The 20,052-nt window shown below is 43.0% G+C and overlaps 1 protein-coding gene across 3 annotated transcripts in view; it reads left to right on the top strand.

Moving 5' to 3' along the window:
* The window catches only part of LOC113586859 (protein unc-13 homolog C-like), a 153,184-nt gene that overhangs the window by 125,103 nt on the left and 8,029 nt on the right, over window positions 1-20,052 (top strand). For 2 of the 3 annotated variants that reach the window (XM_035525330.1, XM_035525332.1), the window contains exons 30-33: window positions 6,009-6,156; window positions 14,461-14,553; window positions 15,826-15,985; window positions 17,034-18,621. In XM_035525330.1, the coding sequence (XP_035381223.1) occupies window positions 6,009-6,156; window positions 14,461-14,553; window positions 15,826-15,985; window positions 17,034-17,319 (687 nt within the window). In that variant the 3' untranslated portion in view covers window positions 17,320-18,621. Of the gene's footprint in view, window positions 1-6,008; window positions 6,157-14,460; window positions 14,554-15,825; window positions 15,986-17,033; window positions 18,622-20,052 lie in introns of those variants that run through there. The other variant, XM_035525331.1, reaches the window with a different exon arrangement.

Here is a 20,052-nt window from a genome sequence, read left to right on the forward strand (position 1 = left end):
GTCTAATATAGCCTAATACCTTAACTGCTGACTATAATAATAGTCTAATATAGCCTAATACCTTAACTGCTGACTATAATAATAGTCTAATATAGTCTAATACCTTAACTGCTGACTATAATAATAGTCTAATATAGCCTAATACCTTAACTGCTGACTATAATAATAGTCTAATATAGTCTAATACCTTAACTGCTGACTATAATAATAGTCTAATATAGCCTAATACCTTAACTGCTGACTATAATAATAGTCTAATATAGCCTAATACCTTAACTGCTGACTATAATAATAGTCTAATATAGCCTAATACCTTAACTGCTGTGTTACCCCTGCTGGTCACTAAAACTAACATGCTCAATAAATGAATATCTTTTTATTTGAATTGGCTTGTATGAAAGTCCTGAGGGCTGACAGCTGTGATGCGACAGGGTCCTGGTGGTGTTTGCCCACCAACATCCACCATCACCTGCACCTCCACCATTACCCCACATCTCCACCATCACCCACATCTCCACCATCACCCGCACCTCCACCATCACCCCACATCTCCACCATCACCCACATCTCCACCATCACCCGCACCTCCACCATCACCCCACATCTCCACCATCACCCACACCTCCACCATCACCCACATCTCCACCATCACCCACATCTCCACCAGGGCCAACACCTCCACCATCACCCACATCTCCACCATCACCCACATCTCCACCATCACCCGCACCTCCACCATCACCCCACATCTCCACCATCACCCGCACCTCCACCATCACCTGCACCTCCACTATTGTCCACACCTCCACCAGGGCCAACACCTCCACCAGGGCTAACACCTCCACCATCACTCGCACCTCCACCAGGGCCCACAAATTCACCAAAAACTCACACCTCCACCAAGACCCACACTTCCATCAGGGCCCACACCAATATCACAGCCTGTACCTCCACTATGACCCACAGCCATAGGTATGTAATTCTGCCAAAGGATGGCTGGTGTTCTCTGAAACACACCCAGAAGAGTCATACAGATAGTGCTGATAGTCCCAGCCAATCCCGCCCAGTACCATCTAGTTTCAGCCAGCAAATATTGTGCACAGATTGTTTCTATGACTGCATAGCTAAGGGAGAATCTGACAAAACTGTGTGGTACAGAATGCAATAGAACATTAAAAAACCACATAATTCAAATAAGTATATTAGTATATATACAAAGGTTCAACAAGAGTTGGAGAATTTGGCACTGGAATAATTTCTTAGCACTCAGGACAATTTTGCCTGAAACTGCCTCACAGGAACAGCTGAAAAAAATGAAAAAGTCCTTCAAAGTGAAAATTCTGGCAATATTGACAATGGCACATGGAGGGCCATAGTACCAGAGCCAGTGTCAGTGCTCGTATGACATTTAAATGGTGTAGAATTGGCACACAACTTCCATTTAATTGTTATCATATGAGGATTTCTCTTATGGCTCAAAAATGTTGATTTGTTCCTGTTTTAAACTCTCAAACACAATGCCCATTATTTCGGTATATTTTTCTTAACATAATGTGGATTATACAGTAACGGTATTAAAACTAATATGAATGTGTGGGCACTCCAGCATGTAAGGTGTTATAAGGTCTAAATATATTCTTCTCTAATACGTATCAATTAAGTGAAATTTTATTTAGTCTGATAAGTGATGAAAGTAATGTTTTTCTAGGTATGGATTGAGATATTTGGACATTACCTCACTGTGACATATTACATATATGGGTACTGGCTCCACTCTGCTAAGCTCATTCAACACACCACATTGTGAAGAGACATTCCAGGTAGACATTTTTAAAGCACTCATCCTAAACGTGAATCCCAGAAAGGTCACACAGTGCTGGGTACTGTTCTCCCACACCTCCACCAGTGCAAGACTGGATCATAATGGACAGGATCACCAACATGAGACTATATCACAGCAGACTGGATTCCGAGTATAAGACTGTATGATAAAAGACTTGACCACCAGTGTGAGACTATATCAAAACAGACTGGAACACCACTGTGAGAATGGATTACCAGTGTGAAACTGGATCACCAGTGTGAGACTGTATAATAACAGACTGGATCACCAGTGTGAGACTATATCATAACAGACTGGATCACCAGCATGAGAATGTATCAAAACAGACTGGATCACCAGTGTGAGACTGTATCATAACAGACTGGATCACCAGCATGAGAATGTATCAAAACGGAATGGATCACCAGTGTAAGACTAGATCACCAGTGTGAGACTGTATCTTAACAGACTGGATCTCTAGCATGAGACTGTATCATAGCAGACTGGATCACCAGCATGAGTCTGTATCAAAACAGAATGGATCACCAGTGTAAGACTATATCATAACAAACTGGATCACCAGTGTGAGACTGCATCAAAGCAGATTGGATCACCAGTGCAAGAGTGTATCAAAACAGACTGGATCACCAGTGTGAGACAGTATGAAAACAGACAGGGTCACCATTGTGAGACTGCATCAAAACAGTAAGGATCACCAGTGTGAGACTGAATCACCAGTGTGAGACTGGATCACTATTGTGAGACTGTATCATAACAGACTAAATCACCAGTGTGAGACTGGATCATAATGGGCTGGATCACCAGCACAAGACTGGTTATGAGGAAATCTACTCTCACAGAGCACTTCATCAGAAGCATTTATTTCCTGGAAGTATCTTGTATGTGATCATGTAGAGACAGTCTATCTGTTTGTCAACCTTCAGCTGGACTCACCACAGGAACACTGCTAGCTGGGTATGTTCCATTCAGGCCAGCAGCTGGACTGAGGAATGTTAAAGCTCCAGCGAGTCTGCAGTGCCTGATTCACTCATGTCTGCTGAGTTGGGTCCACGCTTCCCAGACATCAGTGGTCCTGGGTTAATGACCGACCCGTGATGAAGGAGACAAAGGTTGTGCATGACAAGAAATGGACTGCAGTTTTGAATGGGCACCTGTTACATACACACCTGCTATATTCACACCTGTTATATTCACACCTGATACAGTCACATTTACAGTGTATACCAGATGTTCCTGTCCAGAGAGACTTACAGTACTTTATAGGTGTCTCCATGGAAGAAATGCTGGTAAACTGGGTCTGAGTCTAAGGAGACTGCTAAGCTAGACCTCTGGCAGAGGGATAAGACACAAGGCACGTACAAACTATTTTTTTTCATGTAGAGAAGAAAGAGGATTGGTGATTACACCTTGTGCGTATTTGAAGTGCCTAGAAGTGACTGTGGATCTTTTAAGTGCTGCTTGAAGAAGTAGGTCTCTATTCTACATTTGAAGACAGCAAGAGACTCTGATGTACAGACAGGTAGTGGGAGTTCATTCCACCATCTAAGTGCTGGTTCAGAAAAGTGTTGAGAGTCTTCCCTGTCTCAGGAATGATGACTCACGTCATGCTGTACATGCGGTGGGAAGGGTCTGAGATACGCTACAGGAGAGACGAATACACATTACTCAGAACTCAGTACTCAGTACAGGTACTGAGTAAAGTGGCCAGAGATTGTAGGTACAAGACAGGTGTTTCCAGTAAAGTGGGTGAGGCATGTACAGAGACATAAGCAGATTGAGCAAGGAATGGAAGACATGAGACTAGTTTAATGATCTGATGCTTTCTTGACTTGCTTGTCTAAAATAATAAGAATCAGACTTTTTGTGCTGTTGTGATTTACTGATGTTTTCTAATGGTCCTTCTGTTTGACTAGCAAATACAACACGGCCTAGCCTGGACTGGGGGACCATGTGTTTGATTCCTTAACCTAAATCAGGCTCTGGATCAGACCCTGGCAGCTGTGGGCAGTCATCTTGTTTGAGTTCAATTACAGGATATTGTTGCAGGATCTCATTGGCTGTAGAGTAAAATGACTGAGTAGTTGACATCAGAGCTCACTGCAATCAGTCAGCTACCACCTACATCTCAGAAAGACCAGAGAGGGGGGGGGGGGAGACAGAGAGAGGGGGAGAGATAGAAGGAGAGAGAGAAGGATAGAAGGAGAGAGAGAGCGAAGGAGAGAAGGGGGAGAGAGAGGTGGAAAAAAAACAAGATGGTGAGAGAGAAAGACAGACAGAAAGCAGACGCACATAAGAAAAGAAAATGAGACTGCAATAAGAAGAGAGAAGTGAGTCCGCATTCAGAGTCTCACTGCCCTTTCCTGGCCATTGTGGGCTGAGACTGGGCTATTCAATCTTAATAACACCAGACAATCCACAAATGAGGATTAGATTATCATCCCACTGACAGCATTTGGCTAATGTCTTCCATAGTCAGCCTGATGAAAATGTCACGCGTTCACACCAACGCTTAGCTATTCCCCATTTAATCACATTGTGCAGGGTGCTCACTAATAAGCAATGTGTGTGTGTGTGTGTGTGTGTGTGTGTGTGTGTGTGTGTGTGTGTGTGTGTGTGTGTGTGTGTGTGTGTGTGTGTGTGTGTGTTAATCCTGGCCACTGTGATGCACCTGTGTGACATGAAATGGTGAATCTGTCTGCAGACTCCATCTTGTTTGTGAATTGCCTTTTTGGAAGAAAATTCCCTTCAGAACAAAAGCTTTTCAGAGAGCTGAAAGCACTTGTCTGTTTCATATTCAAAAACTCCATGGTGCTCGGAGTTGATGAGTTGAGCTATCTTACCATGTGCAGCATACCCAGAGTGAAGACTCTCAGGTTCAAGTTTATGCAAACAATGAGAAGAAAACCTCAAAAGCAGCAGGACTGTGGGCTCTTTTCTCACTACCATCACACTGTCTTTAGTGAGAACTGATAAGCCTGCCCTCCCTGTGTGCACTAAATGCAGCTCCTCTAAGATTTCCACACTGCTACCTTGGCTGCTGTGTGTGCTTCTGCTGAAGTGACAGTCGCCAGTTGGCAGTGACGGGCTGAGAGTGTCAACCCAAACAGCGTTAATGAGGCTGCTGGTGACCAAAAGATGCTGGGACTAGTCCATAGTCTTCATTCACATTACCAGACTAAAGGGACTCAAATCAGATTTTTGGCCTAAATATAACAAATGACAAATATAAGATTTTTTTCAGGGCTTTGAGAACACAGAAATCTGATCTTTGCCAATCAGATTTGAGTCACTTTCATATCTGGTCCTAGATCAGATTCATTGGCATGTAAAATGAATGAGAATAGTCTAATGTTGCCTGTACTCAGGATCTTAGCGCTGTCGTTGTCAGCTAGCATCCACACCACAGCAAAACGACAATGAAGGAGATCAACAACAGCTAACAAACAGCTAAACGCTAACTAACAGCTAACAGCTAACAATCAGCTAAACGCTAACTAACAGCTAACAGCTAACAATCAGCTAAACGCTAACAACTAACAGCTAGCTCACAGCTAACAGCTAAAGTTGGCTGACTGGCTTTATCACTTTCTCCTCCTGATCATGTTTAGCCAACTGTTTGTCCTCCTCCGGAGCAAAATGCACAGATGAGCTACTATGTCCATTCTGCTGGTTTTAATACCAGAAGTTGTGTCACAAATATGACGTTACTAATATGCGCATGTGTCCTGATTGAGAGGACAGATGTCTTCACATTACAAACAGATACAGGTCACTTGCAATTATCAAGATAAGCAAAAAATCTGAATTGAAGAATGAGGCCGGTAATGCTTACAAATCCTGTTGGTGTATATGTATATATGAGAGAGAGAGAGAGAGAGAGAGAGAGAGAGAGAACATATGTTTGTGGTATACATTCCAAACACTTTCTCTGGCCATTTTTCTGAGCTAGCTGGTAAGATCTCTGCAGAATTGTGGGGGCTGTGGACTTTCTTAAACCTCTTCTATAACCCCTAATTTGTACAAATGTCAAACGAAATTGTCCCCACTTGTTAGGATGTGAAGCCTAAGGGAGATAAGACTGCTTTACATTACACACTGCGTAGGAAACATCGCCCTCGAGTGAGTGAGTCAGCTCCATTGTAACTGTGGAAACCTTTCTCCACAGCAATATTTCCACGCGGGTGGCAATGGACTGAAAAAGACGTTCCTGGAGAAGAGCCCCGATCTGAAGTCCCTGAAGTATGCCCTCAGCCTTTACACCCAACCCACAGATGCCTTGATCAAGAAATACATTTGCACCCAAACCTCTCAAGGTAAGGCTGGCTCTGCAGCAGCTAATTACCGACTGGGATCTAGCACAGGTCACGTGATCTCAGGGAGGCTGGAATCTAGCACAGGTCACGTGTTGTCAGGGAGGCTGGGATCTAGCACAGGTGACGTGGTGGTGGTGGTGGTGGTGGTAGTGTTGGGGACATTAAAGTGTGCTGACTGTCTTTTAAGGAGGCATTTTTTTACTCAAATATATGTTCATTACTGTCTGATTCTGGAAGTGTTCCATACTGTCTGATTCTGGTAGTGTTCATTACTGTCTGATTATTAATGCATCACCACTTCTGAACATATAGTCATGCACATGTATTGTTTCCTGTTTTGTTTAGCTGGAAAGAACTTTTATAAGTCTTGTTTTTTAGTGGGGGATATTGTACTCACATAAGATAATGAGATCTGTGGCTACCAAAGTCCTTGTAAAGCCAAACTTCTTCTAATTAGGACTTGATTAAGATCAAAGAGTTTCCTTTATCTTATGACATGTTTAAAACAAAAAGAACTGGCCCCTGTTTATTTCCACCACACTTATTGGAAATTTCTGCACATTTACTTTTACAGCGGTTAACAGACGCTCTTATCCAGAGGAACTTACAAAAGTGTTTTGTCATTTACTCATAGAATACATCCTAGCCAGTACAGTAGGTTAGAGTCCAATATACCAATGATCTAGAATACTGTTGAAGTACAGGGATCAATACTGATGCCTAGAAGTGCAAAATAGCTCTATAATAGACGACGAAAAGTTACAGACCCTACAATAAGTTGTAGAATTTCAGTTAGTCAACATAGGCACAGGATCAGTGTCAATTTAAATATTCCACAAATAGATGGGTCTTCAGTCTGCATTTGAAGACTGCAAAGGACTTTTCTGTCCGGACAGCCATGGAAGTTCCAACATCTTGGAGCCAGGACAGAGAATAGACGCAATGCTTGTCTTCCATGAGACCTGGAGCATGGTATTTTAAGACGAGCCATACTTGAGGTTCGAAGTACTCGAGGCACAGATCGGGATTTGACCTTTGACATCATGTCTGGAGGGGCTGGTCCATTTTTGGCTTTGTAGGCGAACGTCAGAGTTTTAAATCTGATGCAGGCAGCGAGTTGCAGAAGTCGAGCTTTGAAATGGCAAGAGACTGCATAAGCACCTGTGTGGCTTCCTGCGAGATAAAGGGCCAAATCCCTCATACGTTACAGAGGAGAAATCTGCAAGACAAGGTCAGATTTGAAACATGAGTTGAGAACGACAACTGGCTGTCCAAAGTTCTGCCCAGGCTACAAGCATCTTAAAATCCTACAAACTCAGTGTTTAATATGCCCTCTTATAACAGGGACAAAAAAACGATTAGCGAGAGAGAGAGTGAGAGTGTGTGTGTAATAGTAGTAGGTTGTACTGTTGTTTTCACAATAAGACAGTACCAAAAGGCTGATGTTTAAAATGAGGCAGTTTCCAATTGACTAAACACAATGTGAAATATGGTCAATTCTGTAGTGTAGTACACAATGTTTCCACAGAAACAGGACATTTCAGATGTAAGTCCTTCATCAGCTGTTCAAGCAAAGTGCTTCTGAAGTCCTGGAAAGTGAAACTAGTAGATACATTGTACAGACAATTAAAAGATATCAAAGATCATATCTCATCAAAATGGAGATAAATGACCATAACTGATAAGTGTAAAAACTATACTCAACTGTACCCTGCAGCCGCTCTAGGTGTGCTACACATACATTTATTAACACAGCCACTACAATAACGGGCACAAACGGATCAGTCCTCACCCTGTCCTCCTCATGCAGAAGGAGGTGTTTATTGTATCTCCTGCAAATGTCATCAGCTTTACACTGGAGACACTGTGAGAAGACTTGTCAATCATTCTGACAAAGCACGTTCAGACCATCATCCATTGACTGATTCATGCATTCATGCATTCATTCATTCATTCATTCATTCATTCATTCATTCATTCATTCATTCATGTCTTGATATACTGCTGTTTTATTGCTTTTTTAATGTGTTTATTAGGTGTCCTTGAGTGTCTTGAAAGGCACCCATAAATAAAATGCATTATTATTATTGTTGTTGTTGTCAAAATTAATTATTTGTCATTTCCAGTGGCAAGGCATTTCAATGTAAATGGCCCTTGCATTAATGACATATCTGTTAGCATTGCCAGTTTTTGCTATTGCAGCAGAGAAGTTAAAACATTCACATGAATGTTGTGATTTAAACTTCTACTCTTTTGAACATAAACTGGTTTCATCTCCGAGAACCTCAGAAGCCAAGCTGATCCAAGGACCTCTCTCCTCAAAGTCTCATTTCTCTGGAGAAATATACAAGTGAACAGGATTCCAGGGACTAACTGTGGTGTGTATATATGTATATATTTATAGCAAGAGAGATATTAAAAATTGTAGTAAAGTACACAGAGTTTCCAGAGAAACAGAACGTTTCAGACAGAGGTCCTTCATCAGCTGTGCAAGCAAAGTGCATATGTGTGTGTGTGTGTGTGTGTGTGTGTGTGTGTGTGTGTGTGTGTGTGTGTGTGTGTGTGTGTGTGTGTGTATGTGCGTGTGTGTGTGCGTGTCTTCTCAATTTCATGTCTTTCTGTCTTACTATAACATAAAGTGAACTCTTCTGGTTCCTTATTTAGTTCCCAGGGTTTAGAAGGCCTTACACCCTCCAACTCGTGACCCACTTTAAAATTGCCAATATCTCTATACCACTGTAATACCTTCCCTTTCCCCATGAGTGCAGGTATAACATTTCTCACTGTGGGGGGGGGGTAACATACTCACCCCCCCCCTCCCCGCCCAGGCCCGAAGCGTCCGTGGGCAGGGGTGAGGTCTGTATTGGGTTGTATCGGGTAGATTCGAGTAAGAGACCTGAACAGTCTCACCTCCATCTCATCTCCATCTCACCTCTATCTCAGCTCCATCTCAGCTCCAGTCTCAGTTCCATTCTCAACTCTGTTTCATCTCCATCTCAGTACCATCACAGCTCCATCTCAGCTCTGTCTCAGTTCCATTGCTCTTGATTCATCTGCTTCTCCCCTTTGATTCATCTGGTGAAGAGTTTGCTAATAAGCTGATGAGCTCAATTAGAGCAGAGAAACCACAACAGTTTTTCCACAGGGTTGGAGTTGGCAAATAGTCTGCTGCAAGTTTATTCTTCTCTCTTTTACTTGTCTTTTTGTAGTCATGACCTTTTCAAAATTGCTAGGGTTATACGACATAGTAAAATTACATTATTAAAATTCCCCTATCTTCCAACACACACACACATGCATGCATATATGCACACACACATACATGCATGCACACATGCAAGAATGCATATGTGCACAGACACACACACATGCATGCATATATGCACACACACATACATGCATGCACACATGCAAGAATGCATATGTGCACAGACACACACATGCATGCATGCACACACACACACACACACACACACACACACACACACACACACGCATGCATGCAAACTAGGCTACAGGTATTCCAAAACATCTCTTATTTTTCCATTTCTCCAAATTCCCAGACAGCCATTTCTCCAAGTGAAGTTCCTGCTCCTCAATAGTCACTGCTCTTGTGTGGATTGTGATTCTTGACTTCTACCTAGTTATTGGTAGAACTGACCAGATCACCTCTCAGGTCAAACTCTCAATCAGGGCACACTCTAAACACGTTCAGGTGACGGCATTCATCAAACTCTGAAGATCAGAGTTGTTCACACGCTGCGTCGGGACAGCTGCCAAACCTCTCTCGTGCATCGATCAACCTGAGCGTTTGTTCCACGGGGTCAGAGATATGAATTCATTTAAACACTGGAGTTAACTCAGCCTTGATTGATCCACGTCTGCAAGGTCACTCGATATTTATTCTTTTATGCAACATGTCCTCCTCCATCCTCTGAAGGACGTGGCGTCACACCAAAAACACACTTTCTGGCGGCTTTCTTTCATGCCTGCATTCCCCAAAGTCTTGCTGCCAGGTCTGGTTGCAATCAAGGAATATTGTTGAGCCCCTCCCAATCCTTTTGTCTGGATGAAAGGGTAATGTATAAACAAATCAAGTATGGCCCTCCTCCAGAGTGCTGATAAATAACAGTTATGGGTTTCCGAAAGGAAAGCAAGGCAGGCGGCAGGAATGGCTCGGGAAAAACCTCTGAAGCGCTCACTGACATCTCCTGCCAGTCCATATTGATTCCTCCCAGAGTCTGAGGCACCGGCAGACGCCTCACATTTTTATAGTTACTCCGAAACGACCCTCCTCTAAGCACTTCCCCGATGAGGCCTGACACCTCCTTACCTTTACACCTCCCCTTTAGAGCATGCTGTTTACCAAGCCTATGTACAGGTACCATTTACAAGGGGCTGTCTGTATAGATCATAGATCATTCTCCTATCTACCCTAATGGCATCACAAATCCCAGCATTTAGAAGTCTTCACCATGACCATGAAGTTCTTTAGAAGATACAGTGCACCTTTTAACAACTTAACAACTTAAACAACTTAACTGAGGCCTGCAGTTTCTCTGTTCCTTCATTTGAATCACTACTGCAAATCCCATTTTAAGTGTTGCAACTACTTACACACTGCTTGGACATTGAACGTGTCTGAAAGCCATTTGGATTAACTCAAGACAGTGGTTCTGGCAGCACAGCTGGATTAACTCAAACCAGTGGTCCTGGCAGAATGGTTGGATTAACTCAAACCAATGGTCCTGGCAGCATGGTTGGATTAACTCAAGACAGTGGTCCTTTCAGCATGGCTGGATTAACTCAAACCAGTGGTCCATTCAGCACGGGTGAATTAACTCAAGCCAGTGGTCCTGGTAGCATGGCTAGATTAACTCAAGCCATTGGCAGCACGGCTGAATTCAGAGGCATAGCAGGAGGCCGTGAGATTTCCAATTTAGCTGGATACATCCTGCAAAATGTGCCCTTAAGAAAGTTCTCCAGAGAACGCAGGCTCAGAAGCTTGCAATAGCACGTTGTTCTGGATACATATGTCAAAGAAAAGCTGATTGGAGATCAGGTGTGAAAATACATGATGTCACGCATTCATGATGTCACATGTTCATGATTCCACACATATGTGATGTCACACGTTCATGATGTCATACATTCATGATGTCATGTGTTCATGATGTCACACATTCATGATGTCACATGTTCATGATGACATGTGTTCATGATTCCACGTGTTCATGATGCCACACATTCATGATGTCACACATTCCTAGTTTATAGATGAAACTGAGATGAAGCTCTCTTTTGCTCTCTCTCTCGCTCTCTCTCTCTCTCTCTCTCTCTCTTTCTCTCTTCAGGGCCATTAAGAGCCTCCTGTAACGATCTGCCAGTCAGCGTTTCTTGAACATTTTTCTAACTGTTCTGCAAGACAAAATAGTTGGAAAAGGGTCACATCATTGCAACTAAATGTTGAAGGTGCCAAGCAATAAGCTTTGTTAATCTGTGATTGATTAGTCTGATCTGTATAGCCCAATATTATAATCCATTCTCCAACTCAGCAGTAAGCTGTGATTGCACATAATGGACATAATTGGATACATATAACACAAATGTATTTGCTAAGCTGAAATCATACCCTGGCCAAGGTTTATATAGTGACATCAATAATACTGACCCTGCTTCTCTTACACATATAATCTCTTTGTCATATAAATGTCATAAAATCTTGTAAATCTAAGTGTAATTCATAATTTTCCTTAAAATCTTTTTTAACCTGACACTAGAATGCTTTGGGTAGCCTCGATCATACAACTTGCTGTGGTATGCACTGATGTCGGTAGTGTTCCATAGCAGTAGCGACAGTGTCTTTTCCCTGTGTGTGTGTGTGTGTGTGTGTGTGTGTGTGTGTGTGTGTGTGTGTGTGTGTGTGTGTGTGTGTGTGTGTGTGTGTGTGTGTGTGTGTGTGTGTGTGTGTGTGCGTGTGTGAGACAGACAGAGAGAGAGAGAGATTTTCCTGTTCCATTTAACCATTCATAAAGTGTCTGCTAAATGAGGCCCCTGATGGTACCGGGGCAGTTCGGGCCCTGGAGGAAGGGTCATATTTTGTTGCCCCTACTGCTGGCATAAATTTCTACTCACATAGCTCTGCTGAGCAGATCCCACACTTTAAGCCACAGCCTTTAACTCATTTAAAATGATTTAAAAATACTAAAGTGACATATTACTACTTGGCAGAAGCTCTGTTAGCACTAAGTACAGCTGTGAGCTCTACCCAACACATCTGTACTGACAGTGGCGTGTGTTTACTGAACAGTAATTGGTCATTTTGCATGAAATAATTCAACCTATCAGGTGTGTGTTTCTTGAAAAGGTCGCAGGCTACCATTCAGGCTCCAGGTATGTATGTTCCCTCAGGTGCAGGTTTCAACTGGCCATCCCACAACATTCCCTTTTATGGAACCACTGATATGGAATGCTGCAAAGTTTTTAACTGGGCACCACTGTGACACTAAGCTTTCCAGCTGTGGATGACATATGTTGATCATATCCATCTTATACATTTCACTGTGCTTTGCTGTTTTGCTAAGATTCACAGCCACTAAGACCACACACATCCACAGTTCACCACAAATGACAAACCCCACAACTCCCATAGTTCACCACAAAGGACAAACCCCACAACTCCCATAGTTCACCACAAAGGACAAACCCCACAACTCCCATAGTTCACCACATGGACAAACCCCACAAGTCTCACAGTTCACCATGAGGTCAAATCTGAATGACACAGTATGTTATCTTTGTTTTGCTTTGCTTTTGAAGCATACAACTTTGTTTTTCCAGAGTCCTCTGAGGACAGCATTTTTGTAACCTGAAGACTGTTGGTGGTATCTTGTGCTTTATCCACACAAGCAATTTCACCCACACAAGGGGGGGATTGAGTGGGGATGTTGTCTTCCTCACTGTAACCAGCAGTGCCAGTAAAGGCTCAGGTCTCCTCCTGACTGGCTGGCGAACCCCCACTAGCCTCCTGCAGGTCACATGTCTGAGTGGACTTCACTTCTTTTAAACTTCATTGTACTTCTTTGTATGTAGCCTTTGAAGTGATTGTAAGCACACTCAGAATGATGCCAAAATCTGGTTAAAAGGGTTTTGTCTTCATGGTGGATTGTTAAAGGCTAAACAAGTTGGCACACACTACTGATTACCTTCACTGTGACCTCACTAAAATCCTCACAAACCAATCAAAACGATATTTTAATGATTATCTTATGAATTATTTCATTTTCCTTGTAGATCTATTTGATTATATTTCAACCTTCTTGTAGTATTTGAATGAGAAAGCAATCATATGTGTTGGAGTAACTGAGATGTGCCTTTGGCAGGTCGTGGACCTGTTTCAAAACTGGTTTTAACATGCAACTGTGTAGCACCTGCATCCCACAAGTGTGCACCCCCTGTCCAATGGGAGAAGAGGAGAGCGATGTGACAGGTTTTCAGTCAGAACACACTTGCCCTCGAATGTAAAGACAAACGTGTATCCAGATGAACTGGTTCTTTCTGGGCAAGCTCAGCTGCTGAATTGGACAGTTGTGTTCCCTCATTCCCTCCGAGGGCTCATCTAACACACTTCAGTTAATGGAGTAATGGAACAGCCCTTAGGATGGCGTGGCGAAGTGCACAAGGGTATGATAAAAAGACTGAACACAGAGCCGGGTTCAGGTTAATACTCCTTACTCAAGACAGCTATTTTCCTTTCATGTCATACCCCGGGTCACTCCTTGGATGGTGCTTTCTGTGAGAAATATAGGCTGTCTTGTTTGGGTGTGAATCCAGGTCGGACTCTGACTTGTAACAGGGTCAGACAGTTCACACTAAACGGAGTTTTAATTTTAATAATACAGAGTTTGTCGTTCATTTTTATGATTTTGGATGTAGAGTTGGTAGCTATTTCAAAAGGGAAAATTATCATTCTACTACAGCTTCACTTGCTAGTAAAAGTGTTCTTTTTTCCTTTGCCAACTTGGCTGAGTGGGTCGTTGGGTCGATGCCAAAGTTTTGCCACTGTCCCATTAATTTACCTGTAGCATTTTCCTGGGCACCAGATCACGCGGCATATTGTCAGCGTTTTATCAGTTTCGTCTCTTTTATTTGCCTTTTGGGGTTTTTTTTTCAGGAGGTTTTGTGTGAGTAATCTTTATTTAATCTTAAATCTCTGCTGAATCTTTAGTGGGTAAACGATTTCTCTAGATTTTGCAGTGGTTTCAGTTTCTTCATTGATTTTTGGGGTTCTGTGTTTAATCCCAGGTCAGTCGACGTCTGGCTCTGTGGGGGAGGTGGTGATACAGGTGGATCTCATCTCACACCCAGGCACAGGGGAACACAAAATCAGTGTGAAAGGTAAGCTTCACACACACACACACACACACACACACACACACACACACTCACCCACACGTGCACACACACATGCACACACACAATATATATATATATATATATATATATTTATACAGCATCTTTCTCATACCCAAAGGTTCTTATTAGATAATTGAACTACTTTTACAATAATATAGTAGGCTCTGCACAACGTTAAAACAAACTAGTGAATCTTTAATGTGATATAGTTAAAGCCTGGATGTGTTTGTGATCATGCATTCATCAAAATATCCGTAAAACGTATAAGACGGGCCAGAATGCTAAAGAAGGTGATATGTTAGAGGGCTAATATACACGCTACCACCACACTGCAGTGTCCATACTGCAGGGCCATGTTGTGCAGTCTCACCCCATTACGAGCTTCAATAAAACGATTTTACTCTGGGAAAGCCATGCGGAGAAGGGAGTGAGTCACACTTTAGCCGCACAAGCCAGTTTATTCCTCAAAGCTCTTGTGCTACATGCAGACTCCAAATGTGGCACTCTGCCCCCTGCTGTTCTGGATGGCTTTGGTCCATTAATCACAAAGAGCATAAAGTGCAGCTGGACACAATCCGCAGTGTGGCCTTCAGCTGATTCTGTTCCAATTACGCTTTATCTCTGTGGGACACAAACAGTATGTCCTACACAACCGTCATATGCTTGAGCTGCAAACTCTCCTGTTAGTTTTCAGGTAGCACAAACTTTTGGGGACAGCTTGAGGAACTAGCACACCACAAGCTAATTACATTCAGTGGGGTGAATGTACTGCTAAACCTGGACAAGCTTCAGGTTCGCTCCCTTCTGAGTTGTGCTCTGTGCTCTGAGCTCAGCAAGTATACCACAGCAAACTTTGAGTAACTTACTCAATTATTATTTCTAACAGGTTAGACACTGTACAATTACACAGCCTATCACCATGACGATAAGAGCATACGCATGCCCCGTTACATTTCATATGACCACATACCTGCACGTGTCTGTATGTGTGTGTCTGTGTCTGTGTGTGTCCATGTATACTTTTCCTAACTAAACTATTTTTATTCACTCTGTGGTGGTTTCTCCTTATTCAAATAAAGAGCACATTTTCTCATAGATTTCAACTAAATGTTTCAGATATTTAAGCTTCTGGGTTTGTTGCTTGTTGACAACTTTCTTTCTGTGGAAACTCAGACTTATTTAAGGAGTCAGGACTCAGGACTCAGACGTATGTTTTAAGGCCTAATTTGATGTTCCTGCCTCTCTTGTTTGCAGTGGTCGGCGTGAATAACATCAACTGGCAAACAAACGCCATGTTCCGGCCTTTTGTGGAGATTAATGCCATTGGGCCACACCTCGCTGACAAGAAACGAAAATTCAGCACCAAAACCAAGAACAACAACTGGTCCCCCAAATACAACGAAACATTCCAGTAGTGAGTCATCATGTTCATTATTACACATGTTATTACATATTAATAACACCCTAACATAATAACACCCTTATATAAATAATGCCCAAATATGAATAATACCCATATATTATTAATAACCTAATAAATGCAGTACTGACCACTTTTGCTTTCTTATCTATGTGCTGGATACTTGCTTTCTCTTTGAGGACTGCTTTGTGTAAAATAAATATTAATTATTATTGACATAATTTACACACTACAGCTTAGTTGCTCAGTTGATTTTAAGAGATCCCTACCCATCTGGTTAGCTCTGTTCACTGTGCTAAAGTGTCACTGTGTATCACTGTGTATCTGCCCGGCGCAGTTCATGTTGGAATTTGCCAGCGTCTCAATTAAGATTAAGAGGCAATTAAAAAACAGTGTCTAATTAAGCAATGGCTTCACTGAGTGGATGCCTGCTTGAAAAGCCCCTGCACCAGTAAGGCTATTCAGACCGAGCACAGCCATTACTGAGTCTTTCCCTCCAAGCGTGGTTCACCTCGGTAAAGCCCTCTTCCCTGCATAGGAAATGTCATAATATCAAGAACTAAAAGCCATTTGAAACAAAGGCCAGTTTTAATATGAAATTTGAACGTCATGTTCTTGAATATCGTATAAACCACTGCTAAGTACGTTTGAGTACATAGAGTACCTCACTGTGCCAGGGACAATTATCTCCAAAGTGGTGGAAAATTCATTCCGAGCACAATAAGATAATAAATTTAACCGTAACCAGCACTAAAAACATTTGTAATTTGTAGACTCTTGTCGCTCTTGTCGTAAGTGGTTAAGGTTAAGGCTGCAGACCTGTTAAACACTATCGCCGATAGCGATCGTGTGACTGAACCTGCCGGTGGTGATCATGTGCTGCCATTGGCTCGTCATCAGCCACCCCCATGCTGGCTTCGTAACCCTCTGTTAGCAACGTTAGCACGCTAGTGTGACACGTGCCTTCACTGTGCGCGTGAGTGCACCTCGCAGTGCTCGCTCTCTAACACTCCCCCTCCCTCCTCCCCCCCCCCCCCCGCAGCGTCCTGAGCAGCGACCACGGGCCGGAGTGCTACGAGCTGCACGTGTCCGTGAAGGACTACTGCTTCGCTCGCGAGGACCGCGTGGTGGGCGTGGCCGTGCTGCCGCTCCGCGAACTAGCCGACAAGGTGAGCGTGAGCGCCACCTACCCGCTCGTGCGCAGCATCGCCATGGACGACACCGGCCTCACTATCACGCGGATACTCTCGCAAAGGACCAACGACGACGTGGCCAAAGAGTTTGTGCGTCTCAAGTCGGACACGCGCTCGGCCGAAGAGGTGTCGTAACGGGAATAGAGAGGTAGGCTGAGGCGAACGCTGGCGCGAGGAGCAGGGGGACACGCGCAACGGGGAGGTGGCTGGGAGGAGATAGCCGATACAGCGCGAGACAGTCGTGTTGTTCGTTTCTGTGCATGTGCGTAAAACATCTGTTGGAATGTTCATTTTAAAACTAAAAGTATGTACTAAAAAGTGTTTACCTACTGTATGCTCACTATTAAGTAAATATATTCTACGGTTACGTTAATGAGACGTTGAATACATTTTGTATGACAATTAGTCTTCTTGAGCAGGTATTTGTTCAGATAAAGTGCCAAACCCAATAAGAAAAAAAAAAGAAGAAAAAGAAAAATTCCTAACAATTATTGGTGAACTTAGTGACCTTTTAAATTTGCTCGATTCTTTTGTCTGTCTGTCTGTGCGCGTGTTTCATTCTCTCTTAAAATGTGTACCGTTTGTTTTTCATTTTGGTCGTCTCTTTGTTTGCACAACTGTTTTAATCCACCTCTCTCTTTCCTGCGTTCTCTCCCTTTTCTCTTTCTCTCTCTGAGTGTGGCGCCGATGATGCATGTTGCGTTTCCATGCTGTTTCTCCCATGTTGTCAGTAAAGTGGTCCTAGGCCTTGCGCCGCTCCACTCCCAGACGGCGTCTTCTGTGCTGACTGTACAAAACAACATTGGTTTCTTTTTTAAATGGCGATGACTGCTATGTAATTCTTCATAGGTGTTTGTAATTTTATAGCCACCGGCAACAACGAGGCTCGCCTTCAGTGCTTACTAGAAAAGACAGAATACGTGGATTGGACTTTTTAACTGTTTTTGTTTGCTTGTTTTGACTGTTTAATTTTCGGTTCGTTTTGGCCAGTAAGCTACCAGCCTTTCAGAATGATCACTGTGAACATGCGGTTTGAAAGGCAATCTCACACATTACAATTGCTGAGGGTCCGATACTGTCCTTTCATTTCGGACACTGCCAAAGTTACATGAAAAAAAAAGTTTGTACAATAGAAATCCATTACCTGTATGAAGATAAGTATATGCTATGTACACGTGCTCTCTATTTTTAGTTTGATCAATGTTGTGTCTGATTGTGGATGGATTGATTCAGAAATGCTTATTGGGGGATTATTTCTGTGAAGTTGTTTATTTGGATGTGAAAAGTTGTAAATGTTTGGGTTTTCACCATTTGTCATTTTATTTATTTTTCTTTACAAAGGAAAGACTTTAACATTTGGTAATTATGCAACATTCCTATGTATTGCACTGATGGCGAACTGTATGTCATGTAAATATATTTAGTGAGAAATTGTAATTCTTGCTGTAATTAGTCTTCTGTTCATCAACCCTCCATAAACACGTAACAGAGGTGGTTTGGTAATAATCTCAACACCAAACACGTAAGATCAGCAGAGATCTGATCTTTCTTTAACTGCCTTTTCAGAACTCTCCTGATATTCAGCAAAATACTTTGAGTCCAGTTCACACAACACACAATCGATCCAAATCGATCCCTTCACTTTATGACTCTTGGCACACGTATCCAGGGGTCTAAATGCAGTGAATGCAAAGGGTTAGAAGGAAAAGTCCTGTCCCGATCTGTTACATGTCCTGTCCTGTTCTGTTACATGTCCTGTCCTGCTCTTTGAGTGGGCACTTGTATCTTTTTCTTTATGCCTGCTGTTTTCTGTATCTTGTCCACTATCACGATGTCTGGTTCTCCCCTACTTGCTTATCTGTCTGAGTCTGGAGGTTCCCACAGGATCTGAGCCGTGCTTTTCAGATATTAACAGGATGCATTTTTTGCGGTTCTTTGCATCTGGGCTTGGATGTGTCTAGCTAATATGTCCTGTATATGTTCCTGTATATGACCCCTGACACTTGGTTGTCTCTCAATGTGTTTTCCCAGCATGCTTCCATCCTGCTACTAGGTGCTGGATCGTTTCAGAGGCTCCTGTACACAGTCTGCATCGTGGGTCTTCGATTGACCATTGGCAGAATTGTCTTTTAAAAGCCAACCCTGCTATCTGTCAGTTGTACATTCCGTGAAGGGGCTTATTCTGCCCTGGCACCTACTCTGTTTCCATGGTGACCACATCCCCTATCTGAGGCACTCCCTCATCTGCTCATCCTTGTAGAACATTGCTTGGGTGGATGTTTCATGTCTCACCCTGGACAGTGTACCTTAAGCTTCGTAGTGGTCTGGTCTTGGGTGGAGTGTGTGGTACGTTGTAAGGAGTGGTCTGGTCTTGGGTCGAGTGTGTGGTATGTTGTGAGGAATTGTCTGGTCTTGGGTAGAGTGTGTGGTGCATTGTGAGGAGTGGTCTGGTCTTGGGTGGCTAGTGTTCCTGACAGGAGCTTCCATATGGGCAGGCAGGTAATTAGTCTGTAGGTGGATGGTGATTTTCTCTTGTGGGGCTCCTTCATGACCAGCACAGTCGTGCTTGTGTTTGCCTTCCTAGATGGAAGCCGGTTGCTAGCAGCTTGTTCATTTATTCTGCTAGGCAGACGTGATTTTTTTTTAACCAGTAGGTGTGGGGCATGTCTGGGCCAGAGGCAGCCCAGGTCTTCATGTTTCTGACCTGCTCTTGGAATTCTGCTGTTGTAATGCTGACTGGCTCCTGCCCTGGGAGATCTCAAACACTGACTGCTGGTGTTGTGTGAGCATTCATTCTCCCACATACTTTGGGTGGGTCCACAGTCATGGCTCTTTGGCTCTTTGGATGGGTCTTTGGTGAAGAGGACA

The sequence above is a fragment of the Electrophorus electricus genome, chromosome 4 (assembly GCF_013358815.1).
Source record: "Electrophorus electricus isolate fEleEle1 chromosome 4, fEleEle1.pri, whole genome shotgun sequence".
In the NCBI taxonomy this organism is placed as follows: Eukaryota; Metazoa; Chordata; class Actinopteri; order Gymnotiformes; family Gymnotidae; genus Electrophorus; species Electrophorus electricus.